This window comes from Thunnus maccoyii, chromosome 8 (genome assembly GCF_910596095.1).
Source record: "Thunnus maccoyii chromosome 8, fThuMac1.1, whole genome shotgun sequence".
In the NCBI taxonomy this organism is placed as follows: Eukaryota; Metazoa; Chordata; class Actinopteri; order Scombriformes; family Scombridae; genus Thunnus; species Thunnus maccoyii.
Genome location: NC_056540.1, coordinates 20,153,453 through 20,179,540, shown reverse-complemented (window position 1 = coordinate 20,179,540; position 26,088 = coordinate 20,153,453). Strand labels below are relative to the sequence as shown.

Here is a 26,088-nt window from a genome sequence, read left to right as displayed (position 1 = left end):
GCCATTGCTAAGAATCCGCATGTATTTGGTTTCAGTCTATTTTTTGTGATTACTCAATTGAACACTTACATGGGGGCTAGCTGTAGTAGTTTATGACCCGCAGGGTTCATTTAGATGCTATAAACAGTTCTTATGTAACCTCAACCTTTAGGTAGGGACACAGAGGTGTGGTCAAACAGGTGTGTGTGTGTGTGTGTGTGTGTGTGTGTGTGTGTGTGTGTGTGTGTGTGTGTGTGTTTGTTTGTGTGTGTGTGTGTGTGTGTGTGTGTCTCAGCTTGGTGATGATGGTTTACCAGTGACCTCATAGGTGAACTCACCTCTTTACATTTAGATCTGTATGACACTACCAGACTTTGGACACGCAATACTCTGACCACAAGTCCGTTTTCATGCTGACTAAAGCAGAATTAATGTGTTGACAAGCCCGTAAGTTGTTTTCTACTTTTAAGGGAGTCTATTTCACAAAATGGCATCAGTCTTCCTTTGCAATAACATTTTGTAGATGTTAGTGTAGTTGTACGTTCTTCTCGGTGTTTTTGTAAGTCTGTGCATGTGTACTCAAGCATGCTGCAGTAATGTTATAACAACAATGGAAAGGGATATTGTGAGCTTTAGATCGAGGCTGAGTTCTCAGGTTGGACTATGACAGGAATGTGAAGGGGCATAAGTTGTAGCATGCTCTCGCTTTATATTCCTCTCTCTTTCAATAACGCAGAAGCTTTAAATAAGTCCAATAACTCTCCAAGGTCACAGAAATTGAGGTGGAACAGGATCAGCGAACTGGCACGGAGTTCAGCTGAAGAGAGGCAGAGGTTGAGATCAGAACTGACAGTATAGAGATAAAGGCTTTCCCACTGCCATAAAATGCTGAAATTAATGCCTCATTCTTGTCCATGTGAGTTCATGTTGTTGCGCATGCCAGACCAATCAGGCAGCATCTTGAATAACGATGTGGTTAGTTGAAGGGAACCTTTGTTTTCCATACCGAATCATGCTTTCAGCTCTGCGCCCTCTTTGTAACCCAGTGAAGGACACTTATCTGTTTGTGTACAATGCTCAACTACTCTAAACACACGAGTCGAGTGCTTGCAAATGATTGACTTCCTGCATCCCCGCTGGTAACCTAAGATCTGTCGCCAGTAATTCTGCTGGCATCCTAAACCGGTGTGTAACATGTCGTGCTTTTGAGTTTGAGCAGGACGAACCCCCCAGTGTGCTGTACAAGGACAGTCAGGCAGTTGGGGGGGAGGAGTAAGCAGAGAGCGAATACTAGTTTATGTCGGGCAAGCTGCCTGGAGAGTATTCTCAGGGGCCGGGGCCCCGGCTTCCACGGACTTCTGATGGAAGGCCAGCGCTGAAGACTACAGGAAGCCTCAACAGACCCCCCCGCCCGCCCTCCCCTGACTCTCAGTGGCTCACTGGAGTATCACCAAGTCTTTAACTCACATTCATCTCAGAGAAATGGAAGTGAGGGGTTTACACCCACATGCTGCCCTGCCCCACTATCAAGGAGCGTAATTACCCTAAAATCTTTGCATGTAGGAAATGGGAGGAGGGCTGCGGAGGAAATGTTAAAACTCCACGCACCCTCATCAAACTCACACCAGAGTGCATTACAGAAGTTTGTAGAGATAGTTTCGTCAGGGTCTATATGTTCCTCCCGCAGTGCGTTATTGTGGAGGGGGTTTGTGTGTTTACTGGCTCAACTATCCCTCAGAACATAACACACTCTCACATTACAAGTACATGCCTGCTGTGTTGCATAACTGGATCAAAAGAGAAGCGACCGTCCCCCAAAATAAAAAAGCTGTACGACTAATGAGGACACGCAGTGGGAGTGAGAGATACAGAATAGTCCCAGTTTCTATTAGCTGTCTTTTCTTCCTGTGGGTCACTTCCTAAAAATATAGGCTAGCTCTTGTGTATTAAGTGCTTTAAGGGGACCGAGTACTAACGCTCATAATTGTAGACTCCCAGTTTTCTCAGCATTTCAAGGGTGTGCTTGTGAATAGAGATGTTAATGAATAATTGATGTTGCATTGATCACTGTTAAAAGCCCGGACTGGTCAAGAATGTATATTGATCGACATATGACTCAGTCTTAACCAGGAGGATGTGGTTATGTTCCTACATAAAACCAGTAAGACGTGTGATCAGATACGTGCTACATATTTTCACTTAATATGAGCACTTCCTGTTCCTGTAGTCTACAGCCCTTTTCGGTGAAGCAAGTATGGGTTTACCTTGAGTGCCCTGCTTGTCCATCCGACACGCTATCCAATACAAATGGCAAGTTGCACAGTTGTGTTGTGCTTTATCTTTTCAGTTTTGTTCAGCCATTTGTTAAATAAGGCAGACAGAAGGGAAGCCGGTGCAGTCATTTTCAAGTGATGACATTACCTTTCTTTTTTCATTTTTAATTTGACTCCAATCATTTACAGGTGTTCATTTAATATATGAGTCATATATTCGATTTACATGGGTTGTATTGCAAAATCAAACCTTTGTTGATAGCTGACAGTAGAGTGATGACAGGACAGTAGGGTAGAGAGAGAGAAAGAGAGAGAGAGAGAGAGATGGGGAACAATGGTATCAGGCCAGATGTGAACTGTGGATGTTGCACCCCACGGTCAGCGCCCTAACTCCTAGACTATGAGGGCACCCTGTTTTGGAGGCCTTTAATCATTAATCAGTCATTGATCATTAACATGGCCTGCAATCAGTTGAGGAAGTTGCATAAATTTAAGTTCCTCCTTGTGAGTGATTGAGTACTGTTACTGATGTGACTTGAATTTGCGTTCTTTTAATCAGGCTGTGAGTTTGCTCACAATCCAGGCTCTCTACTGAAAAATATGTTTCCCTTACTGTTGCTCCATGTGCTCCTTGTTTGGACGATATCAACAATTGGTAATGTTTTGTAGTTTAATGTATGAGGTCTGATACCTTATCGATACACTTTAACAGGCGACACCATATATTCTGTCGCAGTACTAGGGACAAAGGTGTATCTTCCCTTTTCTGTGTAACAAGTGTAAATTTCCTTAACTGTTTCACTTCATTAAAAAAATGACAGTAAATTTAAAGCACTTTATTATAAAGCAAGAAGATAAAAAAGATTTTGATCCCCAGCTTGTGAGAAAAAAGAAATCTTGCCATTATAGTGTGTTTTCCTACTCAACTCCGCAGATATCGTAATGTGTCTACAAAGATGATACAGAATCACCTGTATTCTGTTGTTATTATCAGCGAGGTGTGGCGGCAATTTATGGTTCAGTTTATGATTTCTACCCTACCTCCCTAGAGCCGCTCAAAGCTGGCTGTAGATCAGTGTCCACAGTATTTAGATGAATCATTTGGATGTTAGGAATGTGAACAAGCAAAGCATTTAGCTCCAACCACCTGTGCTACTCATACCACTATCTCACCGGTGCAGCTCTTAGCCAGCCCTTCAGGTCGGTGGTATTGTGAAGGAGGGCATTAAGACTGCTCTCTCTATTTAGCTACTCTTTGTCTTGTCCCTCTGCCCCTCCTCTCCTAAGCCGCCTCTCCTTGTGCTCCATTCTCTTCGTCTCTCCTGTGCCTGAGAGCCAAGTGGACAAGTCTGAATGGCTGTTTCCGCATGTGCTGTCCCTGTTCTAGGAGTGCTAGGACGTTGCTCTTGGTTACCGGCAGTCAGGCGGTGTCTGGTTACCTCACCTTTGCAGCGTCACATTGCTGTATTGTTAACCCTTTGAGCAGAGACCTGGGTGGAGAGCGGCACCAGGCCTGGGGCGGAATCTGTGTTTGCTTTGAATCCCCTTTAGTTTTCGGTAGGGGGGTTAGAGTTTAGCTGACCTGAAGCTTGTTTTCACACCTGCCCAGAATTTTCCCGGGAGCTTGGAGTAACTTCAGCTAAATCATCTTTGTAGGCACTGTTGTTTGTTTTTTCAAGGCTACTTGTGGGCTTCTTCGGTTGGACTTTGATCACTCGTTCACGTTACAGGAAGTGTTGCCAGCTATGGATGATTAAGCTGTAAGGTAGGAGTCAACCCCTACAGGCATGGCAGTTAAAGGGCTATGTGGAATAAATGTGGACAATATACATTTATAGGCTAATTATGATCACGGCATAGACGTGTTGTTTCATTAGAGCATTAGTGTAGCTTAGGTTGTTGTATACATTTAAATTCCTGGGCACATACCAGCGGTGCAACACAAAACATTAACACTTATTAACTCTAACTGCATTATTTTCGTTTCAGCAGCAGTGTAAAGTATAAAATTATCAGAACATTTATGACAAAATTAGTTGCTCACACTGCTGCTGTGTTGTGGGTCCCAGTGCCTTCTTTGTGTGATCACATGAGCACCCTAGCCTACTTGTTTTTCTAGCTGCATCTGCCGGTCTGTTTATCTTGCTGTGTGCCGTGTGGTGCGGTGGCCTAGCTTGTTCCAGCAGCCTGGGCACAGAGCACGCTGCGCACAGCAGGCTAATGAGAGCATTCTTAATGAGGAGGTCCAGGTGGATTCATACATCATCCCTGTGCTCCTGAGCAGCAACTGGATTTACACACCTATGACAAATGGTCATGCATTCGAATTTGTTGGAGGCCTTCCCTTTTTTTAACCACCCTAAAGAGCCCATGTTGAACTTAATTAATCTGTATAATTAATTACCTGATATGAGACATTACTGGATGTGTAAGACAGATCTGTGATAAACCATCTGTTCCTGGGGTCATTAATCAGCCTAAGGATTCGCTGAACCTTTCCTCTGTTCACTCTAGCTCACTGCGGCGTGAACTGAGATCTCCCAATAATTTTCCAGTGAGACAAGGGAACAGGCTCCAGCACTCTTTTGGCCTCTTCATTCAATATGTTCAACCTTGTGTTTATCGCTCTGAAGGCCCAAACATGGTAGTGTATGCTTGAGGATCCATTTTTGGGGGAAGCTGTTGATAAGATTTCTTTTGTTGTTTGTTTCCTCGCAGAATATAGTCGCTTTGAGTCCAAGATCCACGACCTGAGGGAGCAGATGATGAACAGCAGCATGAGCTCAGGATCAGGCTCCCTGCGCACCAGTGAGAAACGCTCCCTCTATGTCAGGTAAAGCTGGAGCACGTACGCCGACCCTCATACCACCACTCACAACATCGAGTTCTAAGATGTGTAGTCAAAATAACCACTCTTACATAATAAACCTCTACCTGCCAATGAGGGAAGAATAAAGCCAGATCGCACACGCTGTTAAAAGCAGCCACACTGTCAGAGTACAATGTTATGACAGATATGGCAAAAATGATAGAATAAAGCTTGATACTTCATTCTGAGCTGTTTGAAGGATAATGTCTACGTCAAGACATTGGGTTGATACTATTCCTTGAAGATACGTTTGTCTCAATACTGGTGACAAATGTGTGTTTCATGATCCACAAATAAAAAGATTTACAAATGTTTATGATGATTTGTGAGACATGGCATCTACATGCTTGACTTGACAAAAAAACAGTTCAGTCAGTGAATTTCAAGTTGTCAAAATTAAAGCAATGTATTCAAAAACACTTACTTAATTACTCTCAAATCAAAGGGTGACGAGCTATTGTAGGTTTTAGGAAAAATACCTCTCACTTCATGATTTCACATGAATGCGCTGAAAAGCCGGATGTCAAAGTTTTCCACCAGCACTTAAATGCAGCATGCGTTTGTGGAGGTTACAAATCACAAATTGTCAGCTTTTCAAAAGCAAATATTGTGAGATTAATGAATTTGAGGTTGGAAATGTTTACGTAGAATACTGACTTTATTGAAGTTGGGTTATATTTCTTTGTAAAAGTTCTTTTATTTGTTGTGGATTGGAAAATGGATTTGTGAAAACCAGAAATCGTTTGTATTTGCAGATGATGAAACGTGCATTTGTAACCAATATTGAGACCAATTTCTCTCTGTACTTTTCATCACCATCAAAAAGCTGATGGACGGGGCATTCCCTGTTGTTGTTTTGATCCCACGTAAGATATTGAGTCTACTTTGTGTAATGTAGATTGATGGCGGAGCTTGTTGAACTGACCTGTGTTATGACATTTTGGGCCTGTTGCCAAACTGAATGGAGGCTCATTTAGGAATTAAAACAGGTGGCATCCCTCTGCTCTCACACATGCAAGCGAGTCACCCAGGACTCACAGGGGTGAAGGTGAAAGCACTGCGTGATGTAACTCCATAGCTCAAGTGCTTCACCATATTTCCTACTAGAGCCATAATGCGCTTCACTTAACCTGAGCTTAATAGCTACATTACCAGATTGATTTTGGACATTACCAGGATATATCAAAAGTATATAGGTGTTACCTGATTGGACGCCTGCTATAGAGAGAGGAGTGTTTAGCAGTCTGACTCATGCGTCTCTTATAGACCGGCTCCTATGAGGCATGTAGAGCCTAGCCTGCTCCTGTGCGGTTGACTAAGCCCACAGTTATGTTGGAAAAGCTGTCTACTTAGCCGGCTGATGCAGGAGCCGCCATGTCCTCCCAGCCCAGCCTCAGGAATGTGGAGGCGTTAAGCCTGCAAGGTGTACTCAGAAAATAAAAAATAACAGTGTCACATGTGCACTAACACTGTTAAGGCTACAGGTTTTATTATCACTAGCTGTTGAAAAATGAACTTTTTTCCATGTAAAGCACGCTAGCAGATAAGCTTCAGCCAGATTGCATCACATCAGTTTCAGCGGTACTGTTTACTCTTTGCCAGCTGCAGTTTCAGTTGGCAGGAATAGTTTAGCTGAAATCTTTAACCAGAGGAGAAAAATGCATTTTGGCCACAGCATTTGTCTTCTGGATTTACGGCCTGTAGATGTAGGCTTGTAGGTCAAGTAAAGTATAAACCTGTAAAGCAGGTATTAATACCTTTTCAGACATGACTGTGGTTTTACCTGTCGTACAAGATAGTGACGCACTCAGGCAGACAATAAACAGTGTATGTTTGTAGTGGAAAGTATGTGGTCACAACAATTGGGAATGCTAAGAGGAAACTTATGAATGACATTCTTTAATATGTGTTGTACATAATAGGTTCTGGCACTTCTTTCCACCTTGTGATTGTTTGGTGACATACACTTACTGTGTTAATACAACACTGGAATGCAATATGTGGTGTGTCTGAATGCATCAGATTTTACAGTGTCATCTAAATTTCAACAGTCAAGTCACAGCCCACATGAAAGCAAAGTTGAATAATGTAATGCAGGAAATTCATAACTGCCATTTTGTGCCCCGCGGGGACATTAAATAATCTGACCTCCTTGAAATGTGGAATCTCTACACACAAATTCAAGATAAGAATATAACCAAAGCTTTTGTGTTTTGTAGAGCTTTGTTTGACTATGACCGAACGAGGGACAGCTGCCTGCCCAGCCAAGGCCTGAGCTTCTCTTATGGGGATATCCTCCATGTCATTAATGCTTCTGATGACGAGTGGTGGCAGGCGAGGCTGGTCACACCACATGGAGAGAGTGAGCAGATTGGGGTCATTCCAAGCAAGAAAAGGTACAATTACTCTTCATTTGCAGCAGTGTACTAATACCAAACAATGCTAATATGACTGCTACCATTCATGCCCAGTCTGTCTCAGCTTTCTGGTGTAAAATGTACCCTCTGCCCCCCCTTTTTTTCCTCTCAGAGTGGAGAAGAAGGAGCGGGCCAGGTTAAAAACAGTCAAGTTCCACGCCAGGACAGGCATGATTGAGTCTAACAGGGTAAGTGTAGAGGGCCAGCTGCGCTGTGCCTTGATGCCAGAGAGGCTGTCTTCAGAGCTGATGCTGGGCTCCCAGGGAGATGGCCTACTTCCCCCTGAGTGTGGGAAAGAGACCAGCACCTGCTCACTGAAGCAAGCAGAAAAAGCGCTCATATTACTGTATAGATTACACAGAAGCTCAGTGGAGATGAGAAGTCTCTGTAGCCTCCACAGCTCGTGCACTTACAAAATGTCTGCACGCCTGTCAGAGACGTATCTGTCAGATTTAATTTGCAGAAGTATAAATCAGCTGTAATGTTGTGTCTGTATCATCTATAATGCAAGGAGATTCAATTTATTGAAAACAGTGTTTAAGTTGGTAAACAGAAGCCTGTTTCCTTCACATTGATATGCCATTCATTTTCACCCATTACCTGCCTCTCATTTTCATTATTTGACGTGTATTGTTTTGTTCACATTTCATTTGTTTTTTTGCATGGGTGTTGAGTACCGTTCATTGAAACCCATTCTGTTTTTGTTTTCACCCTCTCATTGCCCCCCTCCCCCCCCTTTCTCACCCACGCATCAACAAGCAGCCAGTCAAAGTAAAGCGCAAAAAAAGCTTCAACCTCTCACGCAAGTTCCCGTTTTACAAGAGCAAGGAGAATATTGTGCAGGAGTTGGTGGAGTCTGAACGTGAGTACCAGCTGTGTGATCAAGGAGGGAGGGGGGGGGGGGGGTGCTGTTTTTTTTTTTTTTTTTTTTCGTTCTTTCCCCTTCATGCCTCAGTTCTGTCTCTCAACTTTCATCTTTCCGCTCACCTCCAGGGATGGTTTGTGTGATGGCACCACTCTCATCCCTTTCTCACTGTCCCAGGGAGATACCCCACACGCAGAGCCAGCATCAGGCTGGAGATGCGGGGTTCTCTCTGGTGTGTCTGTACATCTGTCTACGGGCTCCAGAGGAGTGTCTAGCTGTGTGTGCTGCCAGCTGTGGGTGTGTGTGTGTGTGTGTATTTGTGTGTCTGTGCAAGTTCTTGGCTGCATTAACACACAGGCCTTCTAACACTGAGATGCTACTCCTTGTATAAGTCCTGATCAATTCTCCAGTCAGTCACTGACCCACAACAAGAAGAATCTCATTAACTGGACTGAAGCTTTAACACTTAACAGGTCAAAATCCCATTTTAATGGGATTGGGCTTGTGTAATTGAAAGGCCATGGCTTACTATGAACAAAGTGGGGCTCAGGCTTAATGAGTACAGCACAGCGCCATGTGTCAGTGGGCCTGGCAAGCACTACACACCACTCCTCTCCCTCTCTGCCCTGACTCTCACTAACCTCTTCTTCTTCCTGTCTGCTCTCTTCTCTTGGTTTCTGCTATCACCTGTCGGGACACCTAGGACTTCCCAGGGTTAAGCGATGACTTTTATGGATCAAAGAGTTTGAGTAAGTGTGTGGTTGTACTGTGTCAAGCAGCTGTCCCCTGAGCTCAGAGAAAAAAAATGCTTTGTCACTGCGGACCCAGCTGGGAATGCTAAAACCACACACATTTAGAGTGACACACACAGACCTATGTGCGTGTGCTCACACTCACACACACACACACACACACACACACACACACACCTACTCAGATTCACAGTACATATAAAAAATGCATTCCCAAGGGAGGGTGAGTGAGCGTTACACTTATTCTGAATGTCTCATGGGGTCTTTACAATAGATGTTTAGTAGAGTTTTGTCAGATAAGGTCACACAGAGCTGGAATATATCTGTCACCAGAGCAGGGTGTTGTTATGCCTGGTTGGAAACACCTTTTCCCTCCAGTTCCCCCGAGTCAGCCAGTTCCTGCCTCCCTCCTGTGGACGGTGTAAAGCCTGTATGTTTTCTTTGTCTTTTCCCTGATATGAGATCCACTGCCACCGGCACACATCTAGCAATAGGAAACATTGGCAAGGGAATTGTGGGTCATTTGGGATATTGTCAGAGGAAACACTTAATTTCCTATTGCTTGCACCTAAAACCACTTCCCTAATATTGTGAGAGCATGGCTACCGCACCAAGCAAGACTTCTGCTTTCTTTATCCCCTTTTTTTAATGGCCTAGATGTTGAGAAACAGGGTGCTTTTTTTTTTTTCATTAAGCCTTTGAGGCAGGTGAAAATAATTTTCACCCATAAGAAGAGAATTTATGTTGATAGGACTGTGTTTATGGCTGTTTTTGGGATGATCTGCAACTCGTTCTTATATCCTTTTCAGAATGCCTGACATCCAACACAAGTGACAGTGAAAGCAGTTCGAGTAAGTCACTTTGATCTCTCATGGTTTTTGTTATTTGTTTTACACTATCCACATAAATGACTTAACATGGTAACATTTGACATATTAAGATATTTATGGTGTGACGTGTTGATGTATTTTCGTTATTAATATGCACATAAGCAGAGTTAATTTAAAAAAAAAAAATTAACAACTTAAGTTGTGTGGAAGTGGTTTGATAACACCAACCTTCAGTGATAAAGAACAAAGGCACAACACACAACATAGTCTGCCATCTAGTAACCATAACGACCAAGAGACAAGTCACACCAGAATCTGATTCAGCTCAGTTGACAATGATTGATTGATCATGGCATCATATGTTCTCTGTGTGGTCATTTTCCAAAGCAGCACGTCACAGTATTGCCAAATAAAATATTTTTTACAAGTTGGGAATAGTAGAGGCTAAAGGATCAGCCAGTCACAGTTGGTTGGGGATGTGTGAGGAAAGTTACTGCACAGAGGAGAGCTAACACTGTCGCCAAACACCAGGCTGAAATTATTTTGATAATCATACGATGTATCTGCATTTGCCCTGAGTTGAAGTTAGTCTCATGTCCAGTATTGATGACTTCACTCAGTCTCTTGCTGTTTTATCTAACATGTTAATCTTCTTGTATTTCTTTAAATGAGACATAACATTTCTGATTCTTTTGTTGTGTGTTATCACAGAGGGCCAGGAGGACACAATTCTCTCCTATGAGCCAGTCATTCGACAGGAAAGTGAGTGAACGGTTTCTTTTCATCTAGAACTTCTGCATAATCTTAACTATGGATCATAGTGTTTTTACGTCCAACCTCACCTGCTCTGTCTCAAATGCAGTCCATTACACAAGACCAGTGATCATATTGGGCCCAATGAAGGACAGAGTAAATGATGACCTCATCTCTGAGTTTCCCCACAAGTTTGGCTCCTGTGTACCCCGTGAGTTGACAGCACAACAGATCCAGACAGTACACTAAAAATAACAACAGTGACCAAAATAAACTTGTTCTGCTCCTCTCCTCAGATACGACTCGTCCAAGGCGAGAGAATGAGATGGACGGCCAGGACTACCACTTTGTGGGCTCGCGGGAGCAAATGGAGAAGGACATTCAAGATAATAAATTCATTGAGGCAGGCCAGTTCAATGAGAACCTCTACGGCACGAGCATCTTGTCTGTGAGAACTGTGGCTGAGAGGGTACGCACCAAGACTTGTTTCTATGTGGGGCTGACGCATCAGACTGGGTTTGGTGTAGTTGGGGTGTAACCAGTGGCATGTTAGCACATCTGCTAAATTGGAAAAGCAGACGTTTGTAAATGACGTTTTGCTTAAACTTTCCCAAAATTCATAATAGTTTGCAGTAGTCATTTTTGCAGCATTACAAGAAACACAGAGCTTCCACATAGAATCCTTCATGAATGTGTGGCCTATTTGTGACTAAAATCTAAAACTTCTTAGTATTTTTAACAAACCTTACTCTACCTGCCCACAGGGGAAACACTGCATTCTGGATGTGTCCGGGAATGCCATAAAACGACTGCAGCAAGCACAACTTTATCCGATTGCCATCTTTATTAAACCAAAATCCATTGAAGCCCTAATGTAAGTTGGAGCTTTGTACATATTGTAATCAAGATATCAGTGCATGTCAGCTTGTCTGTGATACTAACCATAACTTCTTCTTTTTTTAGGGAAATGAATAAGAGGCAGACGTACGAGCAGGCCAATAAAGTCTTTGACAAGGCAGTTAAGCTGGAGCAAGACTTTGGAGAGTTTTTCACAGGTAGGTCGTGCTGCCTTTTTGTATAGGGTCACTGACAGATTTTTGTAATTAATAAGTAGGGCTGCAACAAACAAGTATTCATTATCTTTTAATCTGTTGATTTATATTTTTGATTAGTTGTTTGATATGTCAAACAGGAAATCCCGGCAGCCCAAGCTGTTGTCTTCAAATGTTTTTTCCAACAAACAACTCAGATATTTGGGAAAATACAGAAAATAAACAAATTCTCACATTTGAGAAGATAGATCCAGCAAATATTTGGCATTTTGGCTCATTTAAAAAAAACTGAAATGATTAAAGGATTATCAAAATTACCACAGAGTTATTTTCTGTTGATCCACTTGATGGATTAAATGATTGATTAGTTGTGTGTTTGTGTCTCCAGCTATTGTACAGGGTGACTCACTAGAGGAGATCTACAACAAAATCAAGCTAATCATTGAGGAGCAGTCTGGTCCCTACATCTGGATCCCCTCCTCAGAGAAGCTCTGAGCTCCCTGCCGTCCCCTCTGCATCGGTGCAGAGCTCCCCTCCTGCCTCCCAGAGACCCCACCCAAGCCCAAATAGCCCCCCTCCTCACCTCCTTTTTGCAGATATGTTTCATATCAAGTTTTAGTGTCATCATTATGTTACTCTCTAAATGAAAAAGAAGTCTTATCACCATTACTGTGACTGTGCACACCCCTGCATGAGTTTCTCAACAAATCCATTCAAGACTGGAAATGCCATTCTAAAGGAATTTGTCAAATGAATACAAAAGGGAAAAGGAATAAATCCTTTTGTGGACTGGGACTGACTGAAGATCAGAATGTTTTACAGAAATCTGGACAGAGGAGTTGGGATTCAAAAGAAGTTGCAGGGGAACAGAGACAAATCATACCAAGTTGGAACACTTTGTAAATGTTCATCAAATCACATTTAAAAAGACACGCAAGATGAGAAGTGAAGACCAATTAAGGTTGTTTTTTCTTTTTTTTTTTTTTTTTCTTTTTCTAAAATGACTGGATAAAATCGAGCCCTGCTGATGGTACTGTTCAAGGAGTCATCTCTCTTGTTTATAATGACTGAGGAAATTATTGGAGGAGTCTACAAACTGGTGATCTATTTATCACAAACCAGCTTGCTGTTTGGTCGTCTGCCAGTTGTCTGTGCTGCAGCCGATAAAGACATCTTGGGAGGCAGATCAAGAGGAAGAAATGCGTTGTGAATCTCTACATTTATATTATGAAATCACAAGATAAATGATAAAATCTTACTGAGATTTTACTACATATTAAAAACTACACATTTTACACTTCACTAGAATTGTCAATTTGGAGGGCTGTTAGATTTCATTTTTGTTTCTTTTTTTTTTTTTTCTTTGTGGGATTTTTTGCTTGTGGTTTTTAGCTGCTCTGTGTAAAGGCTGGGGGTAGAGAAGTGTAACTGGGCTCTCTGCAAAACACCAAACTGCCTTACATCAAATACAAATTCTGTTTTGTGACTACCTGTTGTCTGTGAGGGAGGCTGCACACAATTGACAAGGAAACGAGAGCAAACCTTCTCATCTTTCCTTACTTTTTGTGTCCTCCAACTGCCAGGAGGCCTAACTTGAGTGCAATAGATAAAACAAAGTCTCACCTCTGTGGGCGCCTTTTCTCCTCTGTATTTCAGTCTTTTTCCTGTGTAATTAAGACAGATTCGGCCATTGGATTACAATTTGGGACAGCCAAAGCCTCCTAACTCATGTTGAGCAGCAGACCACCCTATTACACTCTCTGCCTTCCAAGAGGATTCTCTTCTGATTGAATGGTCACATGGTACTGTCCTATCTGCCACCATGACGGTGGCTTTAAAACGGGTAGAACAAGACAATAATTGTATTGGATGTCCTAACAATTAAAGAGTCAATATAACCTGTTTTGGATTGTCCCCCCACCAAAAACAACACTAAAGTTGGGTTTAATTAAAGCTATATGCTTTGTGTATCTACAAACGTATGAATTCTTAATGAATCTGTTGTTGGCAGATGCTGAACCACTGTGTTGAGCTCTTAAGTGTGTCTGGGGTGAGCTAGACCAGCTCAGGAATCTAAACGTACAGATACCATTTCCCCTGCGACTGAAAGGCCATGTGTGGGCGACGACGTAGTTCATAGCAGTCAAATGTGAAAAAGTACTCAAGGTACTGTCGCTTAAAGCTAAAGGCGTTTTCAACTGAATAGTGTAATCAGGTTTGTATTATGTGTCTTCTCTTTTTTGTGAGATGGGGAGCTTGTTCAAGGCCATCGGTGTAATAACCATTGAGTTGGCTGTATGGCATCACCAGGATTTGAAATGACCTGCTCCACCCTCCCATGCAGATCTTGGCGCTGTATGTTAATGTGTGCATGCGAGAGGGCACGTCTGAAGAAGGAATACTGTGGCCCCTGATCCTGTGAACGTTCTCGCTTTCTTCCTCAACTTTTTTGAAAAGTGCAAAGGGATTTTTTTTTTCTTCCTCCTCCTCAAGAGAGCCAGACCCAACAGGAAGTGGTAACCTAGACCTCTGGGTCCTCTGCTCTCTCTCCCACCCACAGAGCACCTGTACCTGCAGGCATTTTCTGAACAGGTGTGCCCACCTGCCAGGCACCACTGCTAAACCAGCTGTCATTACCTGTGTCAAAACCAGAGTTCAGGGAATAACCGAAGGGAACAGAGCCATTTATAAACTGCTTGCAGACTGTTTCAAAGGGTGTGGTAGCTGTACAATGTAAATAAGCCCCCAGCAGATCCCCCTCACCTGTGCTTCATGCATGTGTGAATCAAACTGGGACAAACATGTTTTATAGACCACAAATGTCAGGTAAGTAAAGTTTGAGCTACTCTTGAGATATAATTTCCATACAAATGTGCTGTATTGTTGGTATTTCTCTTCAAATGCCTATTGGAACACTTAACTAGTCAGTTGGGAATTCAATTCCCTAAAGTAGGGCCTGTCTACATGTGATTTCTTGTGGAACGTGTCTGGGTGTATAGATTAAAAAAAAATATATTGTAAAATAATTAAAAAGAGATGCAGGCAGAAACCTACACAATATCACAGAAACCAGGAGCATTGATCAATACATCATTTAGAAGCTTAGAATTGGTCCTCTCTGGTGTTAGTTGAAATACAGCTGACTGTTAACGATGTGTGTGGTATTCATACCTCAGTCAGCCATGTCAAAGCCCAAAGAACTTGATTTCATTTTACTCTTTCCATTGAGGTTGTGATATATAACAAGATGGAACCTGAATGCCTCTGTGTGTGTATAATTGATGAGGGTCTTTGTTCTGATGAGAGAAATGATGACATATATACTTTTATTTTTTGGGTGGGGGGTCAGGGTTCTTGTTTGTACTTTTGGGTGATGATGTTTATGTTATAGCACATCTGTGCAGTAAGTGCTTGCAAACATGAACCCTTTGATTGTACAGTAGTTTCCTTCCTGTCACTGCAGGTGGTACAGCCTAATAGGACACTTGGCCTCATGGTCTTCCCTGTCCTAGTCATGAGGGAACACAGTCCTGCTACTTTTGTTTGGGTTTTATTTTGGGACTTGACAAGAGTTTATTTGTTTGAAAATAAAATATGTGACTCAGTTATGATTTTGATGTGCTTGTTATTCCACTGACTACAACTGAAATGACTCAGTGGCTTAGGAAATAGTCAAAATATATATAATTATACAGAAATTTTAGCCTTTATTTATTGGGCAATAGCAGGAGTGGGGTGACATGCAACAAAAGTCCCTGGAATCGAACTGGGAATGTATGTGGTATTTGTTTTAACCACTAGGCTACTGGGACACCAAACACCAGATTTTAATGCAATATTTTATCAAACTGTGGAATATGATGAACATTTTACCACAACTACAGTAACTGCAACAAAGTGAAGGACCTGAGTCAATTTAACCTCTTTAAACACTTGACTGACAAGAGCTGACCTGTCCCAGTTTGGTTATTCTTCCATTATGAGGTTCCTCTTGGCTTTGTCCAACCTGTCCAGGATTTCACTGTAGAGACCAGACATCTGTGGGTAACAACCAAAGGTTTAAGATTAAAATGTCTCCACTCTCAAAGGTTTATGCTGATGCCTATATACTGTATGTCAGAGTGGGACCTGGGTGTATCCTTGGCTTAAAGCCTTTGTCACATTTGCCTAACTAGCAGGAAGACTGAGACTCTGTCACCCTCCATTGCTACAACCATCCACGTATGTTTCATTCCTCCCCTCTGCCTGCCCAGTGCCCCGGTCCTCTACCTGCATCTCGTAGCTCTCCTGCAGGGATCCCAGGTGGCGGACGAAGCTCATGGCTAGCCCACACCACTTCTCAGCCTCGGGGTACTGAGCCAGGCTGTACAGCAATATTCCTGTGTTCCAAGCACGAGTCAGCAACCACAGGATCTCCATCTCTGGGAAGTCGTCCAGCTAGAGAGAAGAGAAGAAAGACAGTCAAAACGCCATTTAATGGCAGCCACCTTGGTGACTCACTTGAGCCAAATGTACGGAAGGAAATCTGTTTTTTAGTGTGTTACGGCTGCAATGACAAGTACATTTTCATCCAATCCTGTCCTACTGTATGTTAACCTTTACTAATGCTTGCTTGTAAGTCTTATAACCAGACCATAAACAAACTCCAAGGTCTATCATTTTAAAAGTTTAATTCGTTTTTCACTCCACTTTAATCTTGGGCTTTCACTTTGATCCAAAGAATTCCACAGCTTTCGAGTAATCACTCAATATGAAAAGGGAAATATGCACTGCCTCTAAAGCAGGGTAATGTCTCAATAATTTGATGCCTCTTTCAGAGCTGTAGCTCACCGGCAGTGTGATGACTTGTACAGCACATTAACATTCAAATTGGCAGGAAGGGGGTGGTGAATGGAAGCATCTGCTAATTGAAGTGCGGTTGAAAGCCCATTGATAAAAAGAGGCTTCTAGAACAGCAGGCAGGCATGGAGTGGAAGAGAGGGGGTCACTTATATAGCTGGGAGCAGTTCTGTTGGAGGGAACAGGAGGTGGGAGCCAAGCGATGGAAGTGTGTGATTGGTGCTGACTCACTGCGGCTGCAATGATGGACAGGGCCTCCTCATAGTAGCCCCACACTTCCTCAAGCACATGGGCCTCCACCTCTGACACACCGCTTGGGAGGGACAGCTTGATCAGGCTGTGAACACACTTGCTAAGATGGGGACAGAAAAGAAACATCAGAAACCCTTTCATCCTAATAAGCACTTTCTTTTTAATGAAATGTCTGGGGTATTTTCATGCAGAGTAGTGATGGGCATGCCTGCAGCGCGCCAGGTCAGCCTGTGGTTGTTTCTTGTGCAGAGAGAGAGCAACTCTCAAGGCCTTCTTACACAGCAGAGGGAAGTGGGCTGGGGGCTCCATGGCTAAGGCTACATAAAGAAGAGAAGATGCCAGTGTACTGCTCATACTGGTGTGTGTTTCTTTAGGCATGTCAGCTGATATAAAATCAACAATACAGCAATGTTTTTTTTTGTCTTACCTGCAATGGTCTCTAGCACTTTGGTTTCAATGTTTTCAAGCTCCAGGACGGACTCCAGTACTGTCTCAACCTTGGGGTCATTCAGCTTAGCACGAGCCTCAAACTCATACAACAGCAGCAGAGTGTCTGTTGGGTCCATTGGGAAGCTTCCTATGAATTGATGACAAAATCTGTAATTGTTCTTTGTGTTATCAGGTTAATGTGTGCGAATGAATAAAAATGACTGCATTTGAGATAGTGTAGCTACTTTAGAATAACAATAAGGTACCTGATGCTTTCAGGGTTTTCCACACCTCCCAACAGATCTGAATATGCTCCAGAGCCTGAGTAAGCTCTTCAGTCTGTGAACAAATGGAAAGGCAAAACAATCATTCTGGACTCATCATCTCCATCTAGTGTTCAGTCCCTCTTACAGGCCAGAGGGATTAAATTAAAACACCTAGGCCAGCACCAGTAATGTGGATAGTCGCCTCTCCTCTCCATTGGTCTTGGTTAATTTCTAACCATGTGGATGGAGAGTGTGCTAAATGTAGGAGATGGGCAGAGGGAATGGGTGGCACACCTGGGCTGAGTGAGGAGACTTCCTGCAGAGCTCCAAAGAGGCAGCAGCAGCCATTAGCAGACATGTCTTCTGGCCCATGAGCACTGTTCGATCAGGAGGGCACAGCTGGGAGAGCTACGTGTTCATACAGATGCAGACACATGTATTACATAGGAAGTAATGTGTGATAGTATAGCATTTCTTACTTATTACCATTTTGATAGTGGTAACCCAAAGATAAGAAAAGCTAGGTAGTTCAGAACAAGAGTGATGTTGTGACTTCTGACCTGAGGGTCTGCGGTTTTGGAGCACAAGACAAACTGGAAAATTTGTGGTAGGGAAAGATTTCAAAACATTTTCTCTTCATTAAGAAACTATTTTTGATAAAGAAGTTCGTCAGGTTCTCTGAAATACTTACTCAATATTCAACAGCAGAACCTTCTAACTGTATAGGGCAGTTGCCAGGCATAAATGCATGTAATAAAATCAAACGTACACTCAGTCAACAGCTTCTGGAAAAATAAAGCTTAAAAATCCTTACTATGCATACTGGGTGCAATTATAGACATTCTGGTGAAGTTAAGGTCAGAAAGTCAGACGACAGTGGTAACTATCAGGATGGAAGCACTGTGGGTCACTGTGATTCTTTATCCTGTACTGATGTTTATCTTTTTAATGCGCTAAAATCCTGTTCAGGTTTTATTGATCTACACCCACATACTATACTGTAGGTATCGATTAATTAACTTGACAAAGCTAATAAGTGCACTTGCCTGGTAAGAGAGCACAAAGAAATCCCTCATTCTGTCAGGGCTGCTCTCGCACTGCAGAGCCGAGTTCCAAGCTGTAACAAAGACACACACAAGTCCACAAAACACACACACACACACACACACACACACAGGCAAAATGAAGGTGCTGCAAGATTTTAAGTGATAGCATACCATGTCAGATTGAAGTGACAAAGAAAGAAAGAGCCTTGGTACCAATCTTCCTGAACCAGTTAGCTTCCTCTGTGCGTTTCTCAACAGTCATGCAAGATTGGTGTGAAACTTTCTGCAGAGCTGCAGTGAAGGCAAACAAAACTATTGTGGGATGTGACACACAGCAGATATTGCAGTTAAGAACTTTCTTCCACAAAGGCTTTTAACCGCTGTTGCATATGTACTCACCCATTTTTAGATATGGAAGCAGGACATCCAGATTGACATTCCTACAAGGAGTGATATATCAAAAAGCAGCACAAGCAATATTATATAAACACTCCTTATTAGGTACTTTCCCCTCACCTCATGTCATCACTCGATCTTTCTATTGTGGAGAGCACAAGTCGAACCAAACACCTATAAAAAGATGAATGGAGAAACTGGTGTTGACCTCCTTTCTTTCACCTACTAACTGTATTATACAGAGACACACTTTCGGTGGAGGAGCAAGGGAATATAGGTCAGTGGATCATTGAGGTGTATGGAAATCTAACATACTTGCTACAATCTCTCAGCACATAAGCCATCTCTACTAAATGCTGTCACTTTATGTGTGAAACTCTACCATCATGTTTTGTTTACACAGTCTCAACACATAAACACAGGACACTCAAACAGACAAACAGACAAAATAAATTATTTGGTATCTGAAATACAGTAGTCAATATTCAAAGCTGTCTTTTGTGCTTTTTTGAAATGCAGTGATTTAAAAGTGCACAGTTTTCAAACTCATGTATTGCTTTCATGTCGGGGATATTTTATTATGATAGATGTGATTGTTCTGCTGGTATTTGTTTATTTTAATATGAAACTCCTCATTTGTACTGTATATTCCAGTTCTCACAGACCTGAGAGCAGTCAGAACCTGGGCTTCATCTTTGGAGTTTTCACACAAACTCTCCAGGGCCTTCATGGCCGTGTCCTGTTGTTCATTCTATCACAGGGGAAAAAAACATCTTCATTAGCATTAATGTCATTACCATCATACAGTAGATTAAAACTAGGATTCCAACACATATGTATATGTTTCTATATACAAGAATCTTTGTCTAGACCTTACCCTCACAAATTGTTATAAAATGTTGCTGATAGTTAGCGAAGGGAATGTCCACTAAGCTGTACATTTTGTACTTGTAAATATCACAATTAAGTGAAATTATATCAGTTTATACAACAATATGAACTGTGTTATGTAACTATTAAAATTGAACATCAGCATTTGTCTATACTTATTCATATGTTTATGTGAAGTAAGCGTGGAGGTGGTAGACAGTAATGGCTATTTATGAACCCAGCCGATTCTTTTACCCAACAGTGAAGAGCTTTTCTTGGAAAGGTGCATCATGCACAAACATCTAATGCTATTCTCCCCAGATCCCAACCACTGCTGCACAGACACCCCAACCAACCAGTATGAGTGTGCAGTGACAAGGGCATGATTCCTCACAGGCTTCCCACCCACAAACACTGCCGGGACCTATATTCTCATATTTTCGAAGATTTTTCAGACTTGTGTACAGTCACAGTCTAGAGCCCTGAGATGAGTCTTACCTCCAAAGCAATCTGAGCAGCCAGACTGAGGAGATTGGAAGCAGCATTTTCAGATACCAGGAGTTTGTCCTCACTGGCCATAGGACTCTTGGACAGAAGTCCCATTGCATTCACTGCCTCTGCAGCTAGTACAAACACATACTCTCATCACCACACTGAGGAGATACTGAAAATTTTGCTGTAATTAAATTTCAACACAACTAGTATGTGTGCTTTTACTGTATATGTAGCACACAACCTATGTTTTGTAGATACCTTTCTCCACATTGTTCTCCTGCACTGCAATCTTGTAAACACTGAACTGAGTGAAAATGCTGTCAGGATCACATCTCTCTGCTTCTTTAATTGCTTCTTTTGCCTAATAAAGACAAATATTTACATACATGTATACATGCTTCACATATATAAACAATAAAAATTTCTTAGTGAGATGCGTCAGCCATTGCAACTGGACAAGAAGGTAAATTACCTGACTTGCTGTTGGGGCTCAAATTGTCTTACCTTTTCCAGTTGCTTTAGTTGCAGGAAACAGGAAGCTCTGTTCCTCTGCAGTTTAGCCAAGTTGGAGTCCATCTGACCTGCCTTAAAGAAACTCAGGGAGTAGTTATACCACTGCAGAGCCTCAGAGTAGTTTCTGGCCTGGAAAGGAAGACATTATTAAATTAAACTTTATTAATCCTCGTATGGAAATCTATCCTCTGCATTGAAAATATCAAAAGTATTTAGGAGCAGTGGGTAGTCACAGTGCAGTGATCAGGGACTAACTATAGAATTGAGGCCATTGTCTTCGTCAAAGGCAATGGTGGGATTATTCCTAATAGAGAACATACAAACACCACACAGAAAGGTGTGCCAACCTGGGCCCACAAGCCTTCTTGTTCTTAAAGATTTTTTTGGCATTTTTGCCTTTATTGGGTGGTGGGCAGTGAGAAGGCAGACAGGAAATAAAAGAAGAGAGAGATGGGTCTGCAACAAGGGTCCCTGGCTAGAATCAAAGGGATGTTGAGGTTATGTGGCATGTGCAGTAACCATTCAGCTACTGGGGCACTCCCCTCATAAGCCTTCTTGCTATGAGGTGACAGTGCTTACCACTGACCCACTGTCATGATAATTATACATGTATACACAATATAATACATCAAGTGAATTTCAGAGTAAACAAGATTGTATTAGACATACCTCAAAGTGTTTGGATGCTTTATCCCACAGCATGACATGTAGACTTGTGAGAGCCTGTGGAGTCAGTTGTTTACCTGTGTAGTGGCCTGAGTGGATGTAAAAAAAATAATATAGGTAATACTTAAATAATGAAACACAGCTATCTATAAAATTGATTACACTTGCTTTACTATGAAATGTATCATGAAATTTCTATTAAAATCAGACTTATTCCAAAAATGGATTGCTAAATAAAGTACCAGTGATGATATCCTCTATTTTCTGTTTGCCCAACAGCTCTTTGCCTCTCTGTAGTAGCAGCTCAACGTGCAAAACAAGAGCAGTTCCAAGGTCGGGGGACGACTCAAAGTGCTGACCCACACGTTTCAAATATTCGAATCCCAGCACTTCTCTAGAAAAACCAAAACAGATATTATTCAGAGCTAAATAGTTTATGTCTGGGCATTTTTACATACAAAATGTTTATATGTGAACAAGTTTGTGTAAGGCTATGTTTGTATCTGAGAATTTCTACGATGAGCCAGGTGAGGGTTTTTACCTGTCTTCAGACATGAGTAGTTTCACTGTGCTGAGACACACTTCAAGAGAAACCTCAGATTCCAGCATCTCATTAAGTCCTGAAAACATATATTTATGATCTGCTTTTAAACGTGCATTTTTAACTCTGCTTAAGTCACTTATCAACGCTCGTTAACACTTACGAGGCACCCAGTATAACCACAATATTTTACTAAAGGACACTGAGCAGCTCTTCTGGAGAACCTGATGTGACTTGTAGAAGCCTAAAGAGGAATTACACCACTGTAGAGACTTACAACAGTTCAAGAGCTATTACTGTAAACTCATCAGTAACCATTGTTGGAGTTTTTCTAAATCCACTTGTTCCAGTAGCTTCAGAGAATCAAACTAGTAACATTCTATTTTCGAGTGTCTACTTCTATAACCTCTAAGCCACTGATGCCCCACTGCTGCCTATGTTAATCAAGCTCTGTATAAATTATTCAAGGAGGTCTAGTAATAACTAACCTGCTCTGATATGATCGTCTGAGGCCCCACATCTCAGGAGTATTCTGATCTTTAAGTACCGCCCAGAGGCGCTCGCACATTCCTGTCAAATTGCACAGTGTTACAAGGTACAGAGCATCTGAGACATATTTTTTTGTGCATGATTCAAAACGTACGTATAAATTACACGGTGAAAATTATTTTTCATATCCCACCTTGTTGGCTAAGCTGACAGCATTAAGAGCCTTCTCATGAAACCTCTGACAGTCCCACTCCAAGTAAACAGTGGCAAGGAGCCGCAAAACCTTGGCCTAAAGTGATGAATATTGAAGACAGTTGAAACAATACAGTGATTTCTAATTTGTACACATACAATATACAGCCTTGCTTTTATAAAACTATGTATACACTGTCTAACCTGGACTTCAGATCCGGGAGCGTATTTGACATTCATCTTCCCGATGTCATAGCTTTGGCTGAAATACAAACAAATGATTACAAATGAATCTAAAAGCTTTTACAGCAGAATTGTTTCTCTGCACTTTTCTGTTGAAATTAAACATCATGATATTTACCTCAACCAGAATGCACTGTCCTCAAACTTTCTCATGTTGTAAGTGTCTATTCCAAAGTTGTAGCACATAAGGGAGAGGTACACAGTCTGCATGATATTTAAAAAAAACTGTAAGAAGATACAGTAAACATATCCTCCTTTTTAATAGCAATGTAAAATGTAAAACAAGCTCTCTTTACTTCTTTTGGTAGCCGCAGCAGCATGTCTTTACAGCGCTGCATGCAGACCACAGCCTCATGGTTATTCCCTTGACTTATGGCCTGAAAAGAAGCAGATACTTTAACTTCCTATCAAATGTCAGCAAACAAAATAAAAATCCTCATTAACAGAATGACATTTCCCCCTCTTGTTTCTCAGTTCACATTTTAGCTGTCTCACACTTCACGCTGCAAGTCTGTCAGAATAGCACTTCCTCAGCTGCCAAATATCACAAGAACAAATATTCACGTTGAAGGTGTTGAACATCACATGCACCACAGCTCACCGATTCTGCCTGGCAGGAGAGAATTCGAAGCAGATCCTTCTCAACATCGCCTTTGGATGAGCTGATGTCAGCTGCGCCGTCACTTCTGGATGTTAGTTGACTATAGAGGGTTTCCAGGCTCTAGAGATTTTGTATATAAAGAAATGTGTAAAGACACCAGATCATATTTATGTTTACTCTCTCAGTTTGAGTGTTAATTTTTTTCTTGACCTTGACAGCAAGCCTTAAGAAGTTATCTGCCATCTGGGGATTTTTGCAGTCTAGCCAGGTTCTTCCTGTTTTGCTGGCCATCTGTAAAGAATAGACACTGACAAATAGACCTTGTCCTCCTGAGATGTTCAGCACTACACTATAGCTTACCAGGATCTGCTTGCGGATGATGCCCTCTGTTGGATTCTCAGGCTCACAGCAGTACAAAAGACTGCATGCGACATGGCGCACTGTGCACATGATGATAAAATATGAATATGACATGACACAATCCTGAATATCCCCACTTGTATTCCTACATTGTGTCAATATTTTGGATGATATAACCAAGTATTTTCAAGTATCATGATAATCAGTAACATTTGTCTAAGTTTACCTTTGGCTTTCTGAATTTTACTTATGGTGGTGCCCACATTCTTAGTAACTGCCCAGTTCCACAACTGGATGGCACATTCCTCAAGCTGTAATATGAGCAGGGAAAATAAATATTAATACAAGTTGCTTATTCTGCCAACTTACAGGCTACATACAGGTGACATGTTACAATATATTAGAAAAACAATCTTTGACTCAATACTGGGAAAACAGAAGTAGTGGAGAGAAATGTATATTTTTATTTGAAAAATGTTCCTCTTTTGAATCTGACAGTTAGAATTGTTAGAACCAGACCGACGAGTCACATTAAATCAGAAAGTGAAAAAAAAGTTTCTGTCTAGTAGAAAAAGGCTTGGTGGCAAGAACTGTGAAATTGAAGATTTCTGCTAATATATGAATGTTGTTTGTTGTTTTGTTTTTTATTTACTATTACAATACATCCATAGACAATACCTGTGACTCACTCTCACACTTTTATACCTGTGGATCTAGTATTTTGGTGGAATCCTCTAGGCCAGAGACTTCAGAGAAGATCTTCTCTATCACTTCACTGTAATCTGTCTGCTGTTTCTGCAGAAACTTATCTGTGAGGCCTGCGTTAGAACAAAACCAAATTGAGACATGTTGACAAGTGATCCTAACAAGTGATGTCTGAGATGGTACAGCACATATCAAAACATATCACTTCCCTGACAGCAATCCTCATTTCACCATAGGAGATTAAAAGAAAATGTGCTCATCACAACGCTGCCTTCTGGTTGTATACAAAAATTAAGCAACAGTACATATCACCCAACTATGCTCCCTTATCAAGAAGCATGACCTTTCCTATTGTAGGAGCAACACTAGTGAAGTGAGTGGGAAAACCCTCAACTTTTTTCATTTGAAATAGAAGGTCAAATACTTTCCACATTCTCACACACAGCATCAGTTCTAATGTGTGTTTTAAAGTCTTTGTTTCATTAGGATAATAATATTTCTTGATTTGGATTTCTGCAAACTGCAGGGCTAGCAGACATTTTAAAATTACATATTAACCTGTTAATGTTTACTCTTGATTGCTCCAGTAATATCTAAGTTAGTCTAAAATCACAAATATATCACAAGTAACCAGACAAGTCAGACATCTGAAAAAAAGTAAACAACTTCTCAGAATGTGAGAAGCTGTAATTAGTTGGTACATATACTATATATGTAACAAATGAGTTCAGCAATCAATTCTTGAAGTCCTCACTGATTAGCTAATTTTCTGTCCATTTGATTGTGACTTCATTCAGGCCAGTTAACGATGGCTAACTTAGTGTCATTTAGAATATTCAGGTCGAAGATGAAGTGAAAAAGGGCTTATTATTTTTCCATCATGATGTACATAATACTGTATGTATGGAATAGCCTACTGTTGTATTACAATAGGGATATATCTGAAAAAGTCAAAGCAGAGGTAATGTTAGCCTTCATAAACAAGCTAACCTAACGCTAGCTAGTTAGCCTAAGCTACTGACAGTGGGATTCTACTGTAGCCATGGTTACCTAGCTAAGTGACCTAGCTAGGTTGGAAGTTGGGTAGCTAACCTTCGCACAAATACAACTCGCAGCCAAAACGGCCTTAAAACAATACTTGGTATTGGAAACGGTAGTAACTGGGAATTACTCACATTTCACAGTTAAAATAAAGCGGTCCATGTTTGAGGTTTTACCACTGATAAGAGTTGTCATATATGCCCGCGAAGTTTGTCCAGGTGGGACCATGGACTGTATGGGTGGGACCTAACAGGAAACTTAAAGTACCAGGTAACTTAATCTTAACAAAATCAGAGTTTTGCCTATTTTGACTATGAGACTAGCCAATATTGTCGAAGTTTGGTAATTGCTATA

General features: G+C 41.5%; 3 protein-coding genes across 20 annotated transcripts in view; 2 read left to right on the top strand and 1 right to left on the bottom strand.

The window, feature by feature from the left end:
• dlg3 (discs, large homolog 3 (Drosophila)) overlaps positions 1 to 15,398 on the top strand; it is an 84,415-nt gene extending 69,017 nt beyond the window's left edge. For all 10 annotated transcript variants that reach the window (XM_042418514.1, XM_042418515.1, XM_042418516.1 and 7 more), the window contains 11 exons: positions 4,971 to 5,085; positions 7,341 to 7,517; positions 7,651 to 7,726; positions 8,301 to 8,400; positions 9,965 to 10,006; positions 10,697 to 10,747; positions 10,848 to 10,949; positions 11,035 to 11,207; positions 11,503 to 11,612; positions 11,702 to 11,793; positions 12,179 to 15,398. In XM_042418514.1, coding sequence (XP_042274448.1) covers positions 4,971 to 5,085; positions 7,341 to 7,517; positions 7,651 to 7,726; positions 8,301 to 8,400; positions 9,965 to 10,006; positions 10,697 to 10,747; positions 10,848 to 10,949; positions 11,035 to 11,207; positions 11,503 to 11,612; positions 11,702 to 11,793; positions 12,179 to 12,285 — 1,145 coding nt within the window. In that variant the 3' untranslated portion in view covers positions 12,286 to 15,398. The remainder of the gene's footprint in view (positions 1 to 4,970; positions 5,086 to 7,340; positions 7,518 to 7,650; positions 7,727 to 8,300; positions 8,401 to 9,964; positions 10,007 to 10,696; positions 10,748 to 10,847; positions 10,950 to 11,034; positions 11,208 to 11,502; positions 11,613 to 11,701; positions 11,794 to 12,178) is intronic.
• tex11 (testis expressed 11) lies at positions 8,476 to 25,975 on the bottom strand. 3 transcript variants are annotated; one of them, XM_042418508.1, is made up of 30 exons: positions 25,869 to 25,975; positions 24,694 to 24,806; positions 24,215 to 24,299; positions 23,989 to 24,068; positions 23,839 to 23,919; positions 23,629 to 23,748; positions 23,324 to 23,404; positions 23,146 to 23,231; positions 22,989 to 23,046; positions 22,786 to 22,881; positions 22,592 to 22,673; positions 22,104 to 22,182; positions 21,805 to 21,956; positions 21,566 to 21,651; positions 20,888 to 21,025; positions 20,642 to 20,744; positions 20,387 to 20,511; positions 19,684 to 19,769; positions 19,139 to 19,192; positions 19,022 to 19,062; positions 18,836 to 18,913; positions 18,623 to 18,693; positions 17,871 to 17,984; positions 17,577 to 17,649; positions 17,309 to 17,458; positions 17,090 to 17,198; positions 16,861 to 16,981; positions 16,060 to 16,227; positions 15,743 to 15,828; positions 8,476 to 9,639 (listed from the first exon to the last, which is right to left on the bottom strand). In XM_042418508.1, the coding sequence occupies exons 1-29, from the start codon at positions 25,960 to 25,962 to the stop codon at positions 15,757 to 15,759; spliced, it is 2,796 nt and encodes a 931-aa protein (XP_042274442.1). In that variant the 5' UTR covers positions 25,963 to 25,975; the 3' UTR covers positions 8,476 to 9,639; positions 15,743 to 15,756. The 3 variants fall into 3 exon arrangements, with proteins under 3 accessions (XP_042274442.1, XP_042274441.1, XP_042274443.1); XM_042418507.1 differs by lacking the exon at positions 8,476 to 9,639 and having other exon boundaries at positions 15,473 to 15,828; XM_042418509.1 differs by lacking the exons at positions 8,476 to 9,639; positions 23,839 to 23,919 and having other exon boundaries at positions 15,473 to 15,828.
• Positions 25,870 to 26,088, top strand: part of kdrl (kinase insert domain receptor like) — a 49,027-nt gene continuing 48,808 nt past the window's right edge. For 5 of the 7 annotated variants that reach the window (XM_042418506.1, XM_042418501.1, XM_042418505.1 and 2 more), the window contains exon 1: positions 25,918 to 26,004. Coding sequence is in view for 1 of the 7 variants with exons in the window: in XM_042418498.1 (XP_042274432.1) it covers positions 25,932 to 26,004 (73 nt within the window). In the remaining 6 variants the exon portion in view is untranslated. Of the gene's footprint in view, positions 26,005 to 26,088 lie in introns of all 7 variants that reach the window. The other 2 variants (XM_042418498.1, XM_042418503.1) reach the window with 2 other exon arrangements.

Bases quoted from the DNA above. Each gene is read 5' to 3' on its own strand.
- tex11 (XM_042418508.1), bottom strand. From the start codon at position 25,962: ATGGTCCCACCTGGACAAACTTCGCGGGCATATATGACAACTCTTATC. The intron at 23,920-23,988 runs GTAAGCTATAGT...TATTCTTTACAG, and splicing joins TCATCCGCAAGCAGATCCTG to ATGGCCAGCAAAACAGGAAG. The intron at 17,199-17,308 runs GTAAGACAAAAA...TTCTTTATGTAG, and splicing joins AGTGCTAGAGACCATTGCAG to CCTTAGCCATGGAGCCCCCA.